General features: G+C 34.7%; 2 protein-coding genes, 1 long non-coding RNA gene and 1 other non-coding gene across 17 annotated transcripts; 1 reads left to right on the forward strand and 3 right to left on the reverse strand.

Moving 5' to 3' along the window:
- Positions 1-3,288: 3,288 nt before the first annotated feature.
- Positions 3,289-12,052, reverse strand: LOC117127103. 13 transcript variants are annotated; one of them, XR_004449860.1, is made up of 7 exons: positions 6,072-10,176; positions 5,833-5,989; positions 5,201-5,762; positions 4,788-4,877; positions 4,030-4,187; positions 3,755-3,760; positions 3,289-3,687 (listed from the first exon to the last, which is right to left on the reverse strand). It is a non-coding gene; the product is annotated as an uncharacterized LOC117127103 (long non-coding RNA). The 13 variants fall into 13 exon arrangements; XR_004449859.1 differs by having other exon boundaries at positions 3,289-3,760; XR_004449861.1 differs by lacking the exon at positions 4,030-4,187 and having other exon boundaries at positions 3,289-3,678; positions 6,072-10,173.
- On the reverse strand, positions 9,961-10,122 carry MIR396 (microRNA MIR396). Its single transcript, NR_128650.1, has one exon. It is a non-coding gene; the product is annotated as a microRNA MIR396 (primary transcript).
- A 2,603-nt stretch (positions 12,053-14,655) lies between the features above and the next one.
- On the forward strand, positions 14,656-17,017 carry LOC103833708 (tRNA pseudouridine synthase A). Of its 2 annotated transcripts, none has more exons than XM_009109776.3 (9): positions 14,656-14,787; positions 14,884-14,989; positions 15,069-15,253; positions 15,384-15,529; positions 15,648-15,739; positions 15,817-16,142; positions 16,252-16,315; positions 16,466-16,528; positions 16,609-17,017. In XM_009109776.3, exons 1-9 carry the CDS (start codon positions 14,720-14,722, stop codon positions 16,792-16,794), a joined length of 1,236 nt encoding a protein of 411 aa, XP_009108024.1. In that variant the 5' UTR covers positions 14,656-14,719; the 3' UTR covers positions 16,795-17,017. The 2 variants fall into 2 exon arrangements, with proteins under 2 accessions (XP_009108024.1, XP_009108025.1); XM_009109777.3 differs by having other exon boundaries at positions 14,662-14,787; positions 15,072-15,253.
- LOC103833709 (pollen receptor-like kinase 1) lies at positions 16,922-19,333 on the reverse strand. The gene is made up of 2 exons (XM_009109778.3): positions 17,843-19,333; positions 16,922-17,769 (listed from the first exon to the last, which is right to left on the reverse strand). Exons 1-2 carry the CDS (start codon positions 19,275-19,277, stop codon positions 17,105-17,107), a joined length of 2,100 nt encoding a protein of 699 aa, XP_009108026.1. The 5' UTR covers positions 19,278-19,333; the 3' UTR covers positions 16,922-17,104.
- Positions 19,334-19,581: the final 248 nt, after the last annotated feature.

Consider the following 19,581-nt stretch of genomic DNA (forward strand, 5'->3'; position numbering starts at 1 on the left):
AAATGGTTGTAAGTGATAAGAGAAAGCGCTAGATTTAGGGAAATCAATCATGAGGTTCAAAACTGCAATCAATGGTGCCATGGGTTTATAAGGTTCAATTCCAGAACTCGAATGCAAATAGTAAGTTATCAAACTATCGCTGCGATAAACTATCATATACCTAACTCTAATCAAATACTAATTACTCTTGTTGTGTATTCGATGAATCAAACAAGAAATAAACCAGATTCAAATATGTTCAACTGAATCCTAAACCAACTCTCGTTGCGAACAAGTATTTAGTCTAACATGATTAGATTTAGGTTATAGGTCACACTCTCGTTCTATTAAGATTATCCTATGTTTCTAGATTCTAGTTATCAACCACACTCTCATGCTATTCCAACTACTCTAGAAGCTACTATTCTAAACAATCCTGGTTTTTAGAAATCTATAAATAACCCTTGTAATCCTATTATTATCAGTTAGGCACTAAGACCATCATTAACGGGAACTATTAAGTAGGTTCTTAGATTAATTTGTAATTAAAAAAAACAGCAATTACTTAAGAGGTGGATCTTAGATAAGGGCTGAAAGAACCACCTCTTAGGAGACACGTGTTACAATTTGAGGGAGTTTTGAGTTTATCTCTTCTCTCTCGATTCATCGCTTCACTTTTCTGTATGTTGATCTCCTCCATCGATTCAACACTCCGTGTTCATTGCTGGACTGTTTTATGTATTGCTTGATTGATTCATTCATTTATATCCCTGGTTGTTCTTTATTTTACTGGCCAATGTAGGAGATCGCGGCAAGAGCGGCGGGATTCCAGCCGAGAGAAGGAGGCTTCCGGGTTTGGGTTCGCGGTTGAGGTAGACCCGATGGGGAACGAATCTGGGTACGGGAGTGAGCCTGGGTACAGAGGAGATGTTGAGCTTGGTTATGGTGATGAGTACGATGATGAAGAAGAAGACGTGAAACTATTGTTTTGGGGAGGTAGAAGCTCGAAACTTTATAACACTAGTGTTTGATCTTGTATATGAAAGATGAACACTTTGGCTCTGATGTCTATGTTCTTGTGGCCTCTGGCACACTGATTGGTCTTGCAGCTAGTAACTTTGGGATCATTTCTTCAGACGCTCCTGCTTTTGATGTTGTCTTGAACTTCCTGCTCCCTTTAGTTGTTCCTCTGTTGCTCTTTTGAGCTGATCTGCGCCGTGTGGAAAGCTTCTCTTGGCTTTCTTGATTGGATCAAGTAAGAACTAAACATGTTTATGTACAAGTACAAGGGATGTTTACTTTTTAAGTATCTATGCTTGATCATTTTCTGTTTCATATAGTGGACTTATGTTATTGTATGTTCCGGTTGTGTAATGTAGTTTGTTTAAGTTTGTGTTTCTTGTGATGGACTTATTGTTCTGATGTTTAAGTTTGATGTACTTGTGTTGCAATGTCGTTAGTAAACCATTCTCAGGAGTTGCAATTCGTTCTTGTTCTGGTTATTTGATGGTTATAAATGCTTCTTGTCATTATAAAAGCCCGTATAGAGTTAAAGAGTTGGTGGCATTATCAACTTGTGATGTTATGGTAATGCCTTCTTGTCATTACTTTCAGGTTTTGAAAGAGTGAAGTCACGGACTGAAGTGAGGACTGAAGTGAAGTTTTGGTACTGGAAGAATCAAGTGAAATTTGTTTGCTTGTATAAAGTTTTAAGAACCCTTAATTAGGTTCTACCATTGGAGCATTCAAAATCACTGTCTCTTAACAAAAGTTCTTAATTTAAGTTTAGTACTTAAATATTCATTAAGAACCCAATTAGGAGTTTTTCCATTGAACATGCTCTAAGCTCATGAAATCCATAAATCTAAAAAGGTGATCTACTCAGACATGATAAGAGAAGAACATATCATAAACTGAATAGATATCATAAAGAATCAACAAAAAAACCAAAGGAGTTCCCATCAGTCTTCTCTAGAGATATGGGGGCTGTTTGTTTCACCATTTGTCATCTCCATCAAAATGATTCATTTGTATGATCTATTCAGATGATCCATTCAGATTTTTGTGATTGTTTGTTTGTCCATCCACATGGCTCATCTAGATGAATCATCTAAATGGATCTTATGTTTGTTTCTTTATTTTTCATTTCCATTCAAATGAGTTTAGTAACAAATCACCAAAATACCCTTGTGTTGGTTTAATCATATCTTTGTAACTATATTACATTTAATTATTTAATTTAATATATTTACATTAAAATTATTTCAAAATTACCAATTTTCTTTTTTTTTTTGGTTTGGGCGAAAAAAAAAGATTTTTCGGTTTTAGCGAGAAACACACATTTTTTTTCGTTTTGGCGGAAAAACAAGATTTTTTGGTTATGGCGGGAAAACACGATTTTTCGGTTTTGGCGGAAAAATACAAAATTCTCGGTTTTGGCGAGAAAACACGTTTTTGCGGTTTTGGCAGAAAAGACGTTTTTGGTGGGAAAACACGTTTTTGCGATTTTGGAGGAAAACACGTGTTTGCGATTTTCGCCGAAATTTTTCGGTTTTGGCGAGAAAACGAGATCTTTCGTTATTGGCGGTAAAACACGTTTTTGCGGTTTTGGCGGGAAAACGTGTTTTTGCGGTTTTGACGGGAAAACACGTTTTTGCGGTTTTGGCGGGAAAACGCGTTTTTGCGGAAAAACACGTTTTTGGCAGGAAAACATATTTTTTGCGGTTTTGGCGGGGAAACACGTATTGGTGGGAAAACGCGTTTTTGCGTTTTTTGCGGTTTTGGCGGAAAAACGAGATTTTTCGGTTTTGGCGGGAAAACGAGTTTTTTCGGTTTTGGCGGAAAAATGAGATTTTCGTTATTGGCGAGAAAACATGTTTTTTTTGTTTTGGCGGAAAAATACGTTTTTTTTTTTTGCAATTTTGGCGGGAAAATGTATTTTTTGCAATTTTGGCGGGAAATTGCGTTTTTGGAATTTGGCGTGAAAAAAATATTTTTTAGGTTTTCACGGAAAAACATATTTTTGTAGTTTTGTCAGGTTTTGTATGTGACAAAATGATATTGTGTTTAAGTTTGTTTTTGTAAATTACATTAGGGGCATAATAGACATTATACCATTTTGAATGAACCATCTCCATTCAAATGATCCAAATTGGTTCAGCTGAATGAACTTTAAAATTAAGCCTAAGTTTCCAAAAGTCATCCGGATGATCAATTTGAATGAGTTGCACTTTTAGTGCCTAAACAAACAAAACTCTCATCTTCGTCCAAATGACTCAGCCAGATGGAGAAACAAACAGGCCCATGATCTTCTCTCCAAGAAAAAGTAAAGCTTAGTCGTCAACAATAGTTTAACAATACATAATATATGTTAAAAACACGTGAGAGACTATTTTTGTAAAAAAAAAAAAGAAACTTCTGGATCAAACTGCAATTCTTAAAGTTGGTAAGAACTTGCCGGGCACTGATCAGGATGGGCGTTGTTCGATTCTCAGGTAGTGTCGGTCGACGCCCTTCATCAACTTGAATTTTTGACAGCTTCAGCTTGCACGTCATGCAGACCACTCTTGCATAACTTTCTATCCAGGATCTTGTTTGACCTCAAGCCGGTGTCACTGGAAAGCTAACTCAAAGGTCTATTATGTGTCAACATATCAGCTCAAACGCACCGTGGGAAGTCCTCCATCTATTGCTAAACTTCTGACGCTTCTGTGCAATTCTATATCTCAAAAAACTCCAAAAAACTCCAAAATCTCCAAAGTTTACCAAAATTTACCTAAACCTGAAAATACCCTAAAATAGATTGGAAATGCATAATAAAAACTATAAATAAATTATACCATGAAATAAAAATGATAAAATCTATGGTATATCAATTGTGCACCAAACCTAATAACAGATCTAATTGCCACCACAAAATCCTTCTTCATAACTGGCCAACAAGCTTTATAAAATTCACATGTAAATCCATCTAGACTTGGGGATATATCACTCAGCCATGCCAAACAACACATATATGATCTCCTCTTCAAAGACATATCGCATAAGAACCTGTTTATCCGTATCGTCGCATTCAAAATTCATCAAGTTGTTTATCTCCTAATCGTCAATGCCAGTGTTTCCTGTAGGCGTATTAAAGTGACTCACAGCCTCTGATTTGTTCTCTTCTGGAATGAATGGTGTCTACTTAGACATTACGACCGGAATACCTGTCAAATTCCACATGCCCCGATGAAGAATACGGCTTCTGGCGTCAGTGTTTTGACATTCGAACTTTATAGTATTGGAGTTTATCACAAATACTTCGACCATATGAGACTTATCCCCCATGGACCATATCTTATTTAGTATAGCATGGATTTTAGCAATATGGAATGCCTTCTCCGAAAACTTTCCCGTGAGAAATCTTCCCTTTAGGGAGAAGGGTCTTTGATTACTTCGTTGCGTACGTTAATGGAACCCACTCCATATTTCATCATGGTATCTACTTCATATTTCTTCAAAATTTTCGTATCCCCTTAAACTCACGAACCCAATCACCTCGCTAGAGTCTTAGGAGGTTGAGAGCCCTCCGCTAAAAGCATGTTCATTGCAATAACCCCTAAGTGGGTTCTTAGGCAATATTTTAGTATTAAAATTGAGTTAAGAGATTATGTTAAGAAACACCTAAAATTAGTCCTTCATTGGTAGTTTCTTAAGGTAAGAGTTCTTAAAAAGAAAATTTATTAAACATGTTTTTATTGACACTAGACTACAACACACACACAAGACTACAACAGACACAAGGTTAAGATCATCGAAACACACACCTTTCCCGAGCCATTCTTGACGTTCTTTGAAGAGAGAGTGATCCTGATATATGAATACAAGACCTGACCTCTTTGTCGTGAATACAAGACCTGCATTACAAGATAAATTTAAACATTTTAGCATGAACAAGATCAACATGAACATTTGAAACAATGACCAAAAGAGAACAAGATCAACACCAGGAACATTTGAAACAATGAGAAAACAGAACAAGATCAACACCAGGAACATTTAACCATAACCAAGAACTCTCTGTGACACACAAGCATACAAAATGATAACACAAGCATACAAAACTCTCTGTGACACACAACCATACAAAACTCTCTCATCCGTGATCTTCTCTGTTCTGCCCTTTCTTTACACACATACCATAACATATATTAATTACACACATACCATAACTACTCACCTGGTTTGCTTTGCGTCCAAGACTCATCTGCTTCTGAAACAGAAACCGAAACAGAAGCTTCATCTTCTCCCTCCCAATGCTTTTGAAACAGAAACATAAAGAGAAACAGAATACACTTCTGAAGAGAAACATTACATAACCAGAACAACAAACACAGAACTTAAACAAACAGAAACTTAAACTTAAACTCAATTTACTTAAGCAGAAACAAAACAACAAAGATACAACTTAAACCAAAGCAACTTGAAAATTTTACTTTTATTTGAATTAAAAAAAGTGGTAAATGCCTTCTTCAATTGCATACAAGAAGAGGTCTCCTGTTAGCAATTGGAACAAGATTTTGAGATGACAAGAAGATTCTTAATTGAATTAAAATATACAACAAACATTAAAATATACTTACGGCAGCTTCCTCAGGACCTTCATCAAGTCCTTCCACTGAGATTAAATTAGCCTCATTCTCCAACAATTCTACCCTTCCTTTGATCTCATCAGAAAATCCTTTCGCTGTCTCCTTCTCCTCCCTAATTCCCTTCAGAATAGGTTCGGTCTCCACTGTCACCTGGCCATAATAAAAACCAAGATGCTTAACTGAAGAACATAAAGCATAAATACAAAATATTCAAACTTACAGAAAATTAGCCTCATCAGACAACAACTCAACCCTTGCTTCGATCTCCATCTCCTCAAATTTTTCTTTATCTATCTTCAGAAACGGTTCGGTTCCCAAACCATCTTCCGGCTTTCGCTTACCCAATAAATTCAGATTTTAATAGCAAATTGCAAAATCTAAAAGCAAAGAAAATTGCAGTTTAATCTCATAATCGAGAACTCGAATCAATGGAGAAGATCAAGGAAGAAAACAACGTACAGTGAAGAAGAAATCACGAGCGCGCAGGAGAAATTGATAATCAGAGTTGTGTAAAGGTTAAAGAAGAGAGAGCAAGAGAGAGGGACTCAAGCGTTGAGGTCTCATAAACACAGAAGAAGAAGAAGAAGAAGAAGAAGAAGAAGAAAGCAGGAATTGAATCCATGAGAGAACATAGAGTTCGGAGACGTCGAAGACTTCGTCGACTGCGTCTTTTCCTCTTCTCCCAAAATCACAATTCCAATCCCCTTCCTACACGTGTTAAGCAAGAGTCAGTTTTTTAAACCCTTAATTAGGAGTTGTGCCTTAAGTAATTAGTTTTTTTTTTTTTTTAATTACAAAATACCCTAAACAAGATTTAGAGCATCTCCAATAGTGCATCAAAATGAAGAAAAATATCAAAAATGAAGGAAATCCATCTCCAATGGTACTTCATGTTGAGGGAAAAAAATGGGGATATGAACAGTATTCCCTCAAATTTGAGGGAACACTATTCACAGCCTCATTTTGATGTCAAGCTTTTTTTATTTACATAATAGTTCTTTACTTTTGACAATCTTTATTTTATGCATAAACAAAACATTAATATTAAACATAATTTTTATAACTTTATATCCAATATGTATATACTAATTAAACTTTTTAAAATATAATTACTAATAATTAGTTATTAAAATATAACTTATAATTTTATAAATTATAATATATAATTAAAAGAAAATAAAATAGAAAACAATACCATCGAGATATATAACTAATACAAAGTGGAAAAAATATAATAATAGTATTGTTTAAGTAAAATTCTACAATTACTTTGTATGTTGTTATGTAACTTTATTAATGTAATAAATATTTGTTTTTTATAAGCTAAAGTTTGGTTAAATTGTAGAATTTAAAAATAAATGAGTATAGTCTAAAATCTTATAAAATAAAAGGTGTTATTTGCAATAAATAAAAAGTTGAAAAATGAATATAATAAGAATTGAGGGAGAAAATGAGGGGAACCATTGGAGCAAATCACAACTTCATTATGAGTTTACATCATTTTGAGAAAAAAATGAGGGAAACTATTGGAGATGGTCTTAAGAGACTGCCATAGACATGCTCTAATAATTCTGAGTTACCTGGAACCTCCATCGGAAACCCTTAGGCGGCGCCAGCAAGCTGCCTTAGAGAAACGGAAAACCTTGAAATCCTAGTCACCAAACTATGGACTCATAGCCCCTCCTATGTACGAATCTTACATGTTTCATTCAGTATTACAATAGCTCTGTTCTTTTCGAAGACGCGGATGCAGCGGCTTGCGGCCAAAAACTAAACATCAAATAAACAAAAAGATGGTGAAAAATTATTCAAGCTGACGCTGCAATTACTTTTGCGAAGGTTTCCGGTGCTGTCACAGACGATGTTAAAAGTAACGGCAACTAAATGAAAGCTGCATCTATTTTGATAGGCAAAAACACTGCTGCCGGTGTTACTCCTCTAGATGCGTGAACAAGAAATCAGTTGTATAATTGGCCGCAAGCCGCTGACGCAGCGTCTTGTAAAAGAACAGAGCTAATAGCCATGTTCTTTTGCCGGACGCAGTGCGTCACTAAAATATAGAAAAATTTAAAAAGACATGTCAGCAATAAATTAAAATACAGAGTTCAAAGATTGACGCAAGCCACACGTCAAGATTGCACGGGAGACAGCAGCAAAGAAAACACCGAAAAGATTACTTGCGACAGTCGCCGGCACTAAATATATAAGGAAGCTGCATTTACATTTCTCTGTTTTGTTCATTAGATTTTGGTTTTCGCCGCCGACGCTGCGTCCCGCAAAAGAACAGATCTAATGTGAAAATAGTTTTTAATGATTTATCTGTTTCGATTCTCTGATTACGATCTTGAATTTTAAAGAATTGCTCTAATGCCTAGTGTATTGCACAATCACATTTTTGTGAAGATCAATTTCGATGATTTGTGTTATTTAACAAAATAAAGCATACATCCATTGTTGTCACGTTTTGTTTTGTTTTGGGTTTTTAAAGTCCTAGCAATTTGCGATCCTGAAGTCCTTCGAATTACCCTAATGCCTAGCGTGCCATATCACCAATTGTTTAGGAAGGCTATTTCTTCTTGTGATACATATGAATTCCCAATGCTAACCTTTCCGTAAGTAACATTCGAGCATCAACGTTCTAAATGAATATTGAATAAAGTGAATGTTACGTCGATCCAAGAAGGAAATCGGAATCTATAGGTTCCCTTACTGATCATAAACTGACAAAAGCTTCACTTTCAAGGCGTTGGCCATCTTCTCTCTCCCTCACATATCCTTTCTATTAGCCAATCAAACAATTTCCACGTCAAAATGTTTTGGAATCAGTGAAAAACAAACAAGACCCACAACAACGCGATCACCCTCAGATCTGGTTTTATCATAAATAAGTAAAAGGACAAAAACCCTATACCATTTTGAATAATTCATAATCACTATACATAATTAAGATCTCATTCTTCAGTTATTATCAGTATTCCTTTTTACACATGTGTAAGAAACAATCTCGGAATCAAGTACGATGTAACTGTTAAAAAAATATACTACTCATGCCTCATGTTCAGCTTATCAGTTTTTGCCCTTATATATTTTTAACTGTTTACCAAACTTATTTTTCAACATCTTTTTATTTTTCCCTCGTATATTTTATCCAAAGTTCACGAAAAATTATAAATTTCTAATTTAATTATAAGTTTTAGACATAAAAGTAATTAAATTTTGGATATTCTTAAGCTTTGGAATGTAAGTTTTAACTTGAGTTTTAGTATTAAACTTGATAGTAAAAATGTTTAGATATCAAAAACTTTATTGGGGGTATATAATATATTTATGAAGTTTTCCCATTTTAGTTTGATTAAAGGAAAAGGGAGTTCAAGTTTAAATTACATTGACAATTCCTTCTCTTCGTGAAAGGCCCATTTCTTAGTGCATCTATGTAATGCATGCACATATATGTATTTATGTACAATTCTACATCTGATTACACGTATACAGGAGGTATTTACACACAATTTTGATGATGTCCAAGTATCATATGATCAGGTATACACAGTTTGGATGTTGTGCAAGTATCATATGCGAATAATAAAAACACCCGCGCTTATACTAGTATATACAACGATACGTTTATATGTAAATGAAAAGACAAATCACATGGGAGGACATGTGCATACATATCAAATTGACCCCAAAAGCAGTAACCATCATACATTACTTATGAGGTGGAGTAGTTAGAATGACGTCAGGTAAAACTTTTATCAACAGAAATGTACAAAGCTCATCTATACAGAACAGGAAACCACGGAAGCTTTCTTCTTCTTCTTTGTTGAAAGCAATTCAGATCAACTCCAAAAACAAAATTCAGAGAAGATTCGTTCCTCATATTCATATACAGACATTTCAAAGAGTATAATATCATAATGGTTTAAGGGGAAACCTAGAATTAATAATAAGAAAGACAAATAATCAATGTCCTGACTAGAGATCTTCAGAAAGAATTAACCCCAAACTTAAACTCAAAATTGGAACAAATGGCTGCAATACTTGTAAAAATGCTTTTATTTGATTAAATTTTACATTTAATTCAAAATTTAAGAAAATAATTTACGGGAAATGAGAACTTAGCATTATGTACAAAATATTGGATGCCCATATATATGTATCCTTCATTTGAGACAAACAGACTGTCCAGTAAACAGATCCTACTTGAAGGTACCAAGTTACGATCCACATACATAACACTCATGTTCATAAAAATTGTCTTTAATTTTGGAGGAAAAGGGTGAGCGTAAACATACCTTCAAATTATGAAAAATTAGTGCCTTTAAAAGAACCTGACACTTGAATCAATGAAGAAAACCCTGAATTGTCATGTTTTCCCACAGCTTTCTTGAGCTTTTTTTTTTCTAGAGTGTTAAATGTTAGAGATTTTTAGTTATTTTGGCTCTAAAATAAGGGAAATGAAAAAGAAAGTTCAAGAAAGCTGTGGAAAAATATAACCAGGATCTTCATGTTTTCCTTCTCCAATTTCTACTCACGAACTCAACTTAAGAGAATTGTGGGGGGGGGGGGGGGGGGGGGGGAGAGAGAGAGAGAGATATTTAGCTGAGCAAGTTGCATATACAAACTTTAGAGGACCACTCTATTGTGATATAATACAAAGTGAATGATATGTGAGCCTCTCCTTACCAGCGAGGGACTGAGAGATAAGAATAGACTTCTTATGCCTTTTCTTTATTTTATTTTGTATACAATTTATATCAAAATCCATCAAGTTCAAATATACTATACCTATTTAATTTCAACATTTCTAGTCTAAACCACTCCATTGCTACTTAACTAAAGGAGTAGATGGGTTTATATTCTTAGACACTTTATAACCTATGTTTTACATTTTGAGGCACTTGAAAATTATTGAAGCACTTTTTTTTAAAGTTAAAAAATACATTTCAAAATACTAACTTTTATTTCATTTTCTCATTTCTCTCTTTCTTAGGAATTTCTCATCCATTTTCTTATTTATTTTAATTATTGTCCAGTCGACATTTTTCTCTTGTTTTTTTCTTTTGTTTCATTGTTTTCAGAAGCATTAATATTTTTTTAATATATAAATTATACTTTTATTTTCTATATTTTAATATCCAATTCAATAGCCCTATGCATTTTATCTGGACCCAAAAATTCCAACTGGAACCGACCGGAAATATTTTACTCAAAACCGAACAAAATATTTACAAGTACCTGGTCAGGTCCAAAATTCCTCTATCCAAAGGAACTGACCCAAGTAGCCCAGAGCTAGAAACCCTGATCCAAATAGACCATACCTGATCTGAATCCGACTGGTCCGAATGTCCAGACCTACCATATATACATATTTTAGTTGTTTGTAAAATGAAAAAAATGTGATATAGATGATACATAAGGTTTAAACCATCCCATCCACACAATTCCAATCACTTTTAAACTAATGTCTTGTACTAAAAAAAATCATCATTTTTCCATTTTCAATTTATCTGGTGTTTAGGATTTTACACACTAATTAAATAAGCAAATAAAAATCCCATTATAACCTTATAATACATTATTTATTTCAATATTTTGGGAGAAATGTTTTTCTGAAGTTTCTGTTAATTCAAAAGGAGTAAATCAATGAAGTAGTGGTATACATTTTTATCTATAATAGTGGAATGATAATATACTATGCAAAGTTTTTTCTAACAATCAAATAAATTAAAGCAGACATAGTAATTAAGAAGCATTAACAATAACAATAATTTGTAAATGTAAATTTTCTACATGCCAATAAGAGCCAAAGCTTTTATGCCAAACCAACCCTTAAAGAATGGATGCCAAAGCCACCTGGACTAATAAACTATATTATAAGAAAATATGCAATTAACGATGAAAAATTATCATCATTACGTTATGTTAAATTTACTAAAATTTTATGAAAAACAATTCATCGTAATTGAGTCGTAAGTTGCCTACATAAATAATTCATCATAACATTTAAGTAACGTTACGGCACTTTAACAAGGACTTATGTCATTCGTCGTAATTTTGTTGCTTTATAAAGAGTAATTTACGGCCAACTACTTTACAACATATTAATGAAAAATCAACGAATATAAGTTAGATGGTATGTGAAAACATGTTTACTATGTGTGTGCTTGGTGGTGTACAAAAAAAAAATCGTCGAAAATTAGTTGTTATACCCTTGTAAAAGATTTGGAAAACCCATTTGTTATTAATTTGTTGTTAAAATTTCACCTTAACAACTCGAGAAAATTCTATAAATATGCCACTCTATCTTCATAATGAACACACACACAAAAAATAAAACTAGAAAACACTTGAAGAGAGAAAACCAAAAAATTGCATCTGATGGCAATATCTATGAGTTGCGAAGTTGGATGTATATGCATAAAGATTCAGATACAAGGGTGACAAAGGAATACCTCTAGTCTAGAGATAAATACAAGCCTTGTAACTTTAGGTCTGATTTAAGACAAATATATTATGATGAATTTCTTACTAAACGTCGCAAACTCACAAAATTACGTTGAATATTGAGTTACGGCTTATATCATCACTAAACATATGTTTTCTTGTAGTATATTGCTTCTTAATTTAGTTATACAAACCCGGAAACTGGGTTGTTCAGGTTAAGCCTAATTAACCTATAATTGTTTTCAGCTTAAACACATCTGGATTAGGACCTATCCAAAAAATTAAAAATTTATATTCTAGTTTAAATAATATTATTTTAAGATCAAAGTCATTCTTGTTCTAATATTGAAACTAGAGATATCGCGATATTATTTCAATACTCTTGATTAATGCATTAACAAACCAAATGTGGAAATGTGAATTAGTGAATGTACTTTATTTTTAATCATTAATGAATTATATTTCAAATTACAAATGTGAATTCTTCTTATATAAAACATATTTTGCCAAAATCCAAACCGTAAGATGTTTGCTTTGTTTAGAATAAGTTGTGTTCTCTTAAATTATTTGTTTTCAATTACAACATTTGATTATTTTAAAATTTAGGTTGCTTATAAAAGAATATCAAAGCATATTGAAAAATGAATTTTTGTCAAAAGTTTAAATTAGCTTTATATTTGCAACGCGATAGCTTTGAATTGATTTTTTAGACTTAAATCTTTTTGTTAACCCTGATTTATTATGATATTACATTTATGAGAAATATTACATAGACAATCGACAACCGACAATACTACATGCCTTATGAAGATCTACGTCTAACTGCATCATCTGAGCCGTCCAATATAGATTTATTCCTGACCAGATTTACTTGCACCATGTTGAAGTTTCCTTTTAAACCTTTCTTTTTGCATTAATAAACCGTTCTTCTACTGAACTTGAAACCTAGATTTCATGTAATCTGCGAGAAATTGTAGAGTCTGGGGTTCGAATCCTAGAGTTAGGTGAATCCATGGAATGTTAGCAATAGGAAAAGTTCACCTTGTTCCTTTAGAAACTTTTAAACCTTAATCAATAGGTTACGGTGCTTCCACCGCTTAAATATTTTAAAACGGTGGAAGTGTCACACACACTATTAATCTATCTTATTAAAACTCAAGTACAAAATTGGAGTGTTTGGAGACTTAAATAGGACTATTAAAAAATTTGGAGTGTTTAGAAACATGGATAGTAGTATTAAGAAAAAAAATAATGGGCTTATGTTTTTTAAAAAAATTGAAAGTTATCTAGGCCAATTTTAAAATATACCAAAATGGATCAATCTAATTGCCTAAAATTTTTTTTTTCTAAACTAACCATAAAACAAAATTTAAACTTTATATACATATTTCAAATCAATAAAATAATTCAAGGTTGATTTATATTAAAAATTGGTTCAAAAATATACATATATTCAAAAATGGATTTTTACTAAACTATTTTTCAATAACCATTATAAAAAAATATTGTCAATATATATAAGAAAAATATAATACAAAGCCCAGTTTGAAATACCAACTCAAATTATGGTTTTTATATTTCATATTAAGTTTTAAAAATATAATATATGTAATTATTTATATGATGGTATGTATAAAATACTATTAATTATATGATTACTTATATGATGGTACATATAAAATACCATTAATTATATGATGACAAAATACAATATATAATAATGACTAGGAATGGGCTTTTGGGTACCCATACGGGTTTGGTTCTGATCGGTTTGCATTTCGGGTTTTCGGAGTCAAAGATTTCAGCCTTATTAGAATGTTTCTAAATTTTGGTTTGAGTTCGATTCGGATCTTTGCGAGTTTGGTTCGGGTTTGGATAACTAATTTAAATTATTTTTAAAGTCTTAAATCATTATATATTTTAAATTTCTCAAAATGTATAAATAAAATAATATATTACGTATAAATTTGAATAACATATGTCATAATACTTAAGCTTAACATATCAATTGGCTTGATTTAAAATTTTGGATACAGAATCAATAATTATTTTAAGTATTTTTGGTGATTTGAGTATACTTTAACTATTTCAGATATTTACTTTTGACTATCTATATATATTTTCAAGTATTTAAATCAATTTAAAAGTATCATTCTTGATGTTTTATATACGTTAAATCTAAAAATAATTAATATATATAAGTATATAAATCTATTTTTAGATAAATTCGGATACCCAAATACTTCGGTTCGGATCAGATTCGGTTCTCTAAATAACAAAATGTTGAATAATTAGAATATTTAATCAATTTATGTTCAGGTTTGGTACTATATTTTTGGATCGGTATCGGTTATATTCCTCGAATTCATTTTTCCAAATCCTAATAATTACATAAAAAAAATATTAACATATTTTTTAAAATATACATCTGCGCAGGCGCGCGGATCAAAGTCTAGTAGTGAATTATACTGAAAAACTCAAATCCTCTCCCCTCCCCTAAAAAAAACTTATAAATTATATTACAGTTGGGCTTAAACGTTTATGGGCTTTGCCGGTCTGGAGGCCGAGTGAGCCCGAACAATCATCATGACAATAAACCCATATAAGCTTTCCTCGTACATTGTACTAACAACACCAGGCTAGGTCAATCAATATCGGTGATGGCGAGCAGAGTCTACGCTCATTACCACCACGGAGATGCCTGCAGCAAAGCTCGCTGGAACACCAGGTTTGAATTAATCATTATCTTTCGTCACCAGTTTAGCTATGTTGTTCTCGAGGATTGACTCTTGTGGACACTGAACTGAGAAAACAATGTTGGCAGAGAGACATTCCGGTTTATGTATGATAGGCCATGGCAACATGTTCTTGATTTCTACTCAAATGCAGTGGCGAGAAAGCTTTCAGTCCTGAACTTGTTTGAGCCCAATGTTAGTATCTTTTAGCTACCAGTTACTAGTAGTATGTTTAAAGATGAATTAAATTAATTAACCTTTGTTCCTGCTTCAGAAGATTTTGGCCCATGATGATGGGGAAAGAGAAGGGATGCCTCTTGAAACTGAGTTGGAGACTTGCGGTAGAAAAGATGGGAGGACGGGGAGGTGGGAAAGAGTAAACTTCAAGATACTTCTTTCATACAATGGAGCTTCCTTTGATGGATGGCAGAAACAGCCTGACTTGCACACTGTTCAGAGGTAAGGTATCTTTATGATCTTTTCAATTTTTTTAATATTGAGAATCAGTGAAAACATAAATGAGGCATTGAAGTTTAGAAGCCAAAGCATCAAATGTTCCTGAAAAAAATGACTCTTGTGGTTTCTAAAGTGTAGTAGAGAAGTCTCTGGGGGCATTTGTGGATGAAAAGAAAGCCCAACTTCTGAAGAAAAAATGTAAACCATTAGAAGGACGTGTACTTGTTGCGGGAAGAACCGACAAAGGAGTGTCTGCTCTTAATCAAGTTTGTTCTTTCTGTACGTCAACACTCTTAACAATCTAGTTTCAATAAGTAAGAGAAGAACCTTTGCATCTGTTTGCTCGTGAGAATAGGTTATTACGAGATGATTGTCTAATTTTAAGATTTTCTCTTAGATACCTGGAGAAAAGACATTGAACCCATTGATATAGAAGATGCTATCAATAAAGATGCTTCCGGGAAACTTAGGGTTGTGTCAGTCTCCAAGGTATAGTTTTGTTTCTTGTTTCTTTTAATGGCAAAAACAAGAAAGTTTAAATCGCATTTTGTGAAATGAAACTACAGGTTTCCCGAGAATTTCATCCGAATTTTTCTGCAAAATGGAGGCGCTATTTGTATATCTTTCCCTTGGATCATGCGTGCGGGAGTGGCAAAGATCGTGAGAACTTAATCTTTGATGAAAACCTAGGAAAGCAAAGAAATGGGCTCTTAAGTGAAGAGAATACTGAAGGAGTAGGCGAGAAGGACGATGAGCTTGAAACAGAAGAGGTGGATGGAGCAAAACCAAGTGACTTTAGTGTAAGCAAGGTTGATCAACTTTTACAGCAGCTTCAAGGAAAACTATTATCCTACAAGATGTTTGCTCGTGATCTAAAAGCTGCAAGAAACGAGTAAGAGCTCACACAAGTCACTGTTACTGGCATCTCTTATTCTAGTTATTTGAAGCATAACTTTTGTAGTCTAAACTGTTTCTTACTTGTGTTCTCTGGACGGTTGCAGAGGTCCACCTACAGAATGCTTCATGTACCATGCACGGGCAGCCGAGATTAGATTGCCCTCTCCTGTAAGTCTTATATTCTATGCTCTCAAAATGCCACTTCCAGACTTGGCTAAAAGCTTTGTATTCTTCTGTTGTAAACTTGTATATTAGCTGTTCAACATTTTTAGTACATTATGCTTCCAACATGAGATGAATAGTGCCGTTCTTTAACAGGAGTATGTGGAAGGAAGGAGAGTGATGTGCGTTGAGCTTGTCGCTAACCGATTTCTCCGGAAGGTAATTTTTCTCTATGCCTTTTATTAAGCCTCATCCCATTGTCTGCATGGCCTAAAAATCTACCAACCCCCGATTTTCAGATGGTTCGAGTTCTTGTAGCAACATCAATACGAGAAGCTGCTGCTGGCGCGGAAAATGATGCATTGTTAAAACTTGTAGAAGCTTCATGCAGACGAGCCACAGCTCCTCCGGCTCCATCTGAAGGTCTCTGTCTCTTCGATGTTGGTTATGTTGACTTTGACCCTCATTCTTCTCTCATTTCTTGAGAATAGCTTTAATACATTTTAAGTTGTATTGATACCTCATGGTTAATGGTTGCGAATTTAGTTTATTTTCCCTAAGTCCTGGACGATGAGCATGTATGTTTACAATGCCATGGCATATATGAATATGTGAAAGAAATCATGTCATGATCAAGTGTAATATTCATACATTTGTGTTGCAGATACATTATGCGCTATAATAACACAGATCCAGCTTAGATCTAAAGCAGTTCCACAGATAGAAATGTACATAAATCTTTTGATTTTTCATTTTTTTTACACAGCACAAAAGCGACCGCTGGTCTCTTGTTTACTACACGTTGATGCTCTCGGTTGACGCTCCTTTAGATGACCTTCCATCAGTTTCACTCACATACGTTGAGTAGAAGTCTTCGCTATCCCCTTGTTGCTCTTTCAACTCCTCAATCTTCTCCACGGCCGCTCCTATCTCCAACCTTTTCTCCACGTCCGGTTCACAACAGCTCAGACCGATTTTCAAGAGACTGACAATCTGTCCTTCACAATGGCTTGTCTTGCCCATCTCCTTATCAAACAAACTCGGCGCCCATACCCCTTGGAAACCCAAGTTAACCCAACTTACTAAATCCTCCTCATTCTTGTTACCATTTTGCAAGTTATTGGCTGGGAATTTTCCGGTTAGGATCTCCAAAATGAGTATGCCAAGCCCCCATACATCAGTTTTCTTGGTGACACGTCGGTGTTGCAAATACTCTGGGGATTTATAGGCCACCATGTGTTCCTGTGCCTTCATTTGGTCGATCATAGGGATTAAGCCATAGTCTGTGAGAAGAGGTTCAAAGTTTTTGGTGAGGAGAACGTTGGAGGATTTCAGATGACCATGTGGAGCCATTAGGCCAGGTAGATCTTGGTGGAGATATAACAGTCCCCTCGCCACTCCTTTCACAACTTTCAATCTTGTTGGCCAATCCAAACTTGGTGTTCCTAACGATTGATTACCTAATACAACAAAAACTTGACTCCTTAAGCAACAATAAAACTTTAGCATAATAATAATAATAAAAATTCTTACCATGAAGATTAACAGCCAAACTTCCTCTCTCAGCAAAATCACATACCAATAGTTTTTCCTCTTTTCTATAGTAATAAGCAACAATGGGAAGCAGATTATTGTGTCTTAATCTCCCAAGTCTATTCATGTGCTCTTGAAACTCTTCCCTCCCTTCATTATTCATCTGCTTGAACCTCTTCACAACCATCGATACTCCACTTGATAGCACTGCCTTATAGGATGCCCCAAAACATCCACTTCCAAGTATCTCCGCCGAAGCCTTCAACAAATCTTGAAGCTCAAATCTTTCCCTATCTTCCCTCAAGAATGAAAGCTTTGTGTTCTCCACTCCTCCACCTGATGTATCCATCTTCTTACCCCGGCGCGAGCCGTTTCCATGGCTAGATTGTTGTCTATCTCTACGGCTTTGGTCTGCTTCTCTGATCCCAGTTTTCTTCTGTAGACTTGATGGTTTAGTTTCCAAACCCAAAGGTGGTTGTTTATTCTTATTTTTCCGGTTAACCAAGATGATGACGCCAATGATTATGACTACCATCAGCACCGTGACCACTGCCATTATGACGAGAGGTGTCCTTGATGATGATGGTTTTGGTGGTGCCTCAAGCTGTGGAGGAAGTTCATTGATAGGTGTATCACATGCTGTTTCTAGAGGTTTTCCACATAAGCCTTTGTTACCTTGGAACACCTTTGGATCCATCATGCTGAGACTCTCAGGGATATGACCTATAAATGCATTGTTTGAAAGGTTTAACATGTGGAGCTTGTGTTCAAACTCTGGTATTTTTCCAGTGAATTGGTTCCCATCAACTCTCAGTTCTAAAAGCTTTGGCAGTGTGGCCATGGATATTGGAATTTCACCGGTAAACTTGTTTTGGGCCAAATAGATCTTCTTCAGCCACCCCATACCTTCAAAAGCATTCATTGGTATCTCTCCTTCGAATTGATTGTTGGACAGATAAAGCGACTTGAGAGCAGAGAGTTTCTTGAACTCTGGGAGTGGTCCTCCAAACTTGTTGTTCATGAAGCTTAAAGTCCTCAAAGATGTCAAACCCGCCAATGCGTCAATGTCTATAGAACCGGAAAGCTCCAAATTCTCCATTTGCAGTCCCCAGACAGAGCCTCTGTTGCACAAGACACCAGCCCAAGTGCAGGGAGGAGTTTTATCGTCCCATGAGGCCAATGCATTTGGCTGGCCAACAACTAAAGATTTCTTAAACCTGATGATTGCTTCGGAATCCGAAAGACCATGGATGGGTGTGGATAGGAGGAAAAGTAAGAGGAGAGACACTACTGGTACCATCATGGCGTCGAAGGAACGCACCTGCATTAGAGGCGCGTACCCTCTTGAGAAGGAAGACAATGTTACAGCTTGAGTTGGAAGACACAGCTGAGAGACGAAATGAATGGTAAAGAGAAGGATTTGCATCAAAAGCATATTCTAATAATAGGTTTGTGGTGAAACTTGAATTGCTGACCTGTGATGTGCTTTTAAGATTACATCATACAACAGCATTACTCAATTCCCTTTTTTTAATTTTCTGTTTCGTCTATAATCAACCGAACACATGATTCCCTCATCTGTCTATATTTGTCAAAACGCTAAACCCAAACATGGCAGTCTCTCTCCTTGGCAGGCTTTTAGTCAACATGTATGAATCCGAATTTGAACTAAACAACAAGTTTGTTTCATTTTCAGATAATATTTGTTGGTATCTGGTCAAACCCAGAGACGCAACAAG

This window comes from Brassica rapa, chromosome A08, assembly GCF_000309985.2.
Source record: "Brassica rapa cultivar Chiifu-401-42 chromosome A08, CAAS_Brap_v3.01, whole genome shotgun sequence".
NCBI lineage: Eukaryota > Viridiplantae > Streptophyta > Magnoliopsida > Brassicales > Brassicaceae > Brassica > Brassica rapa.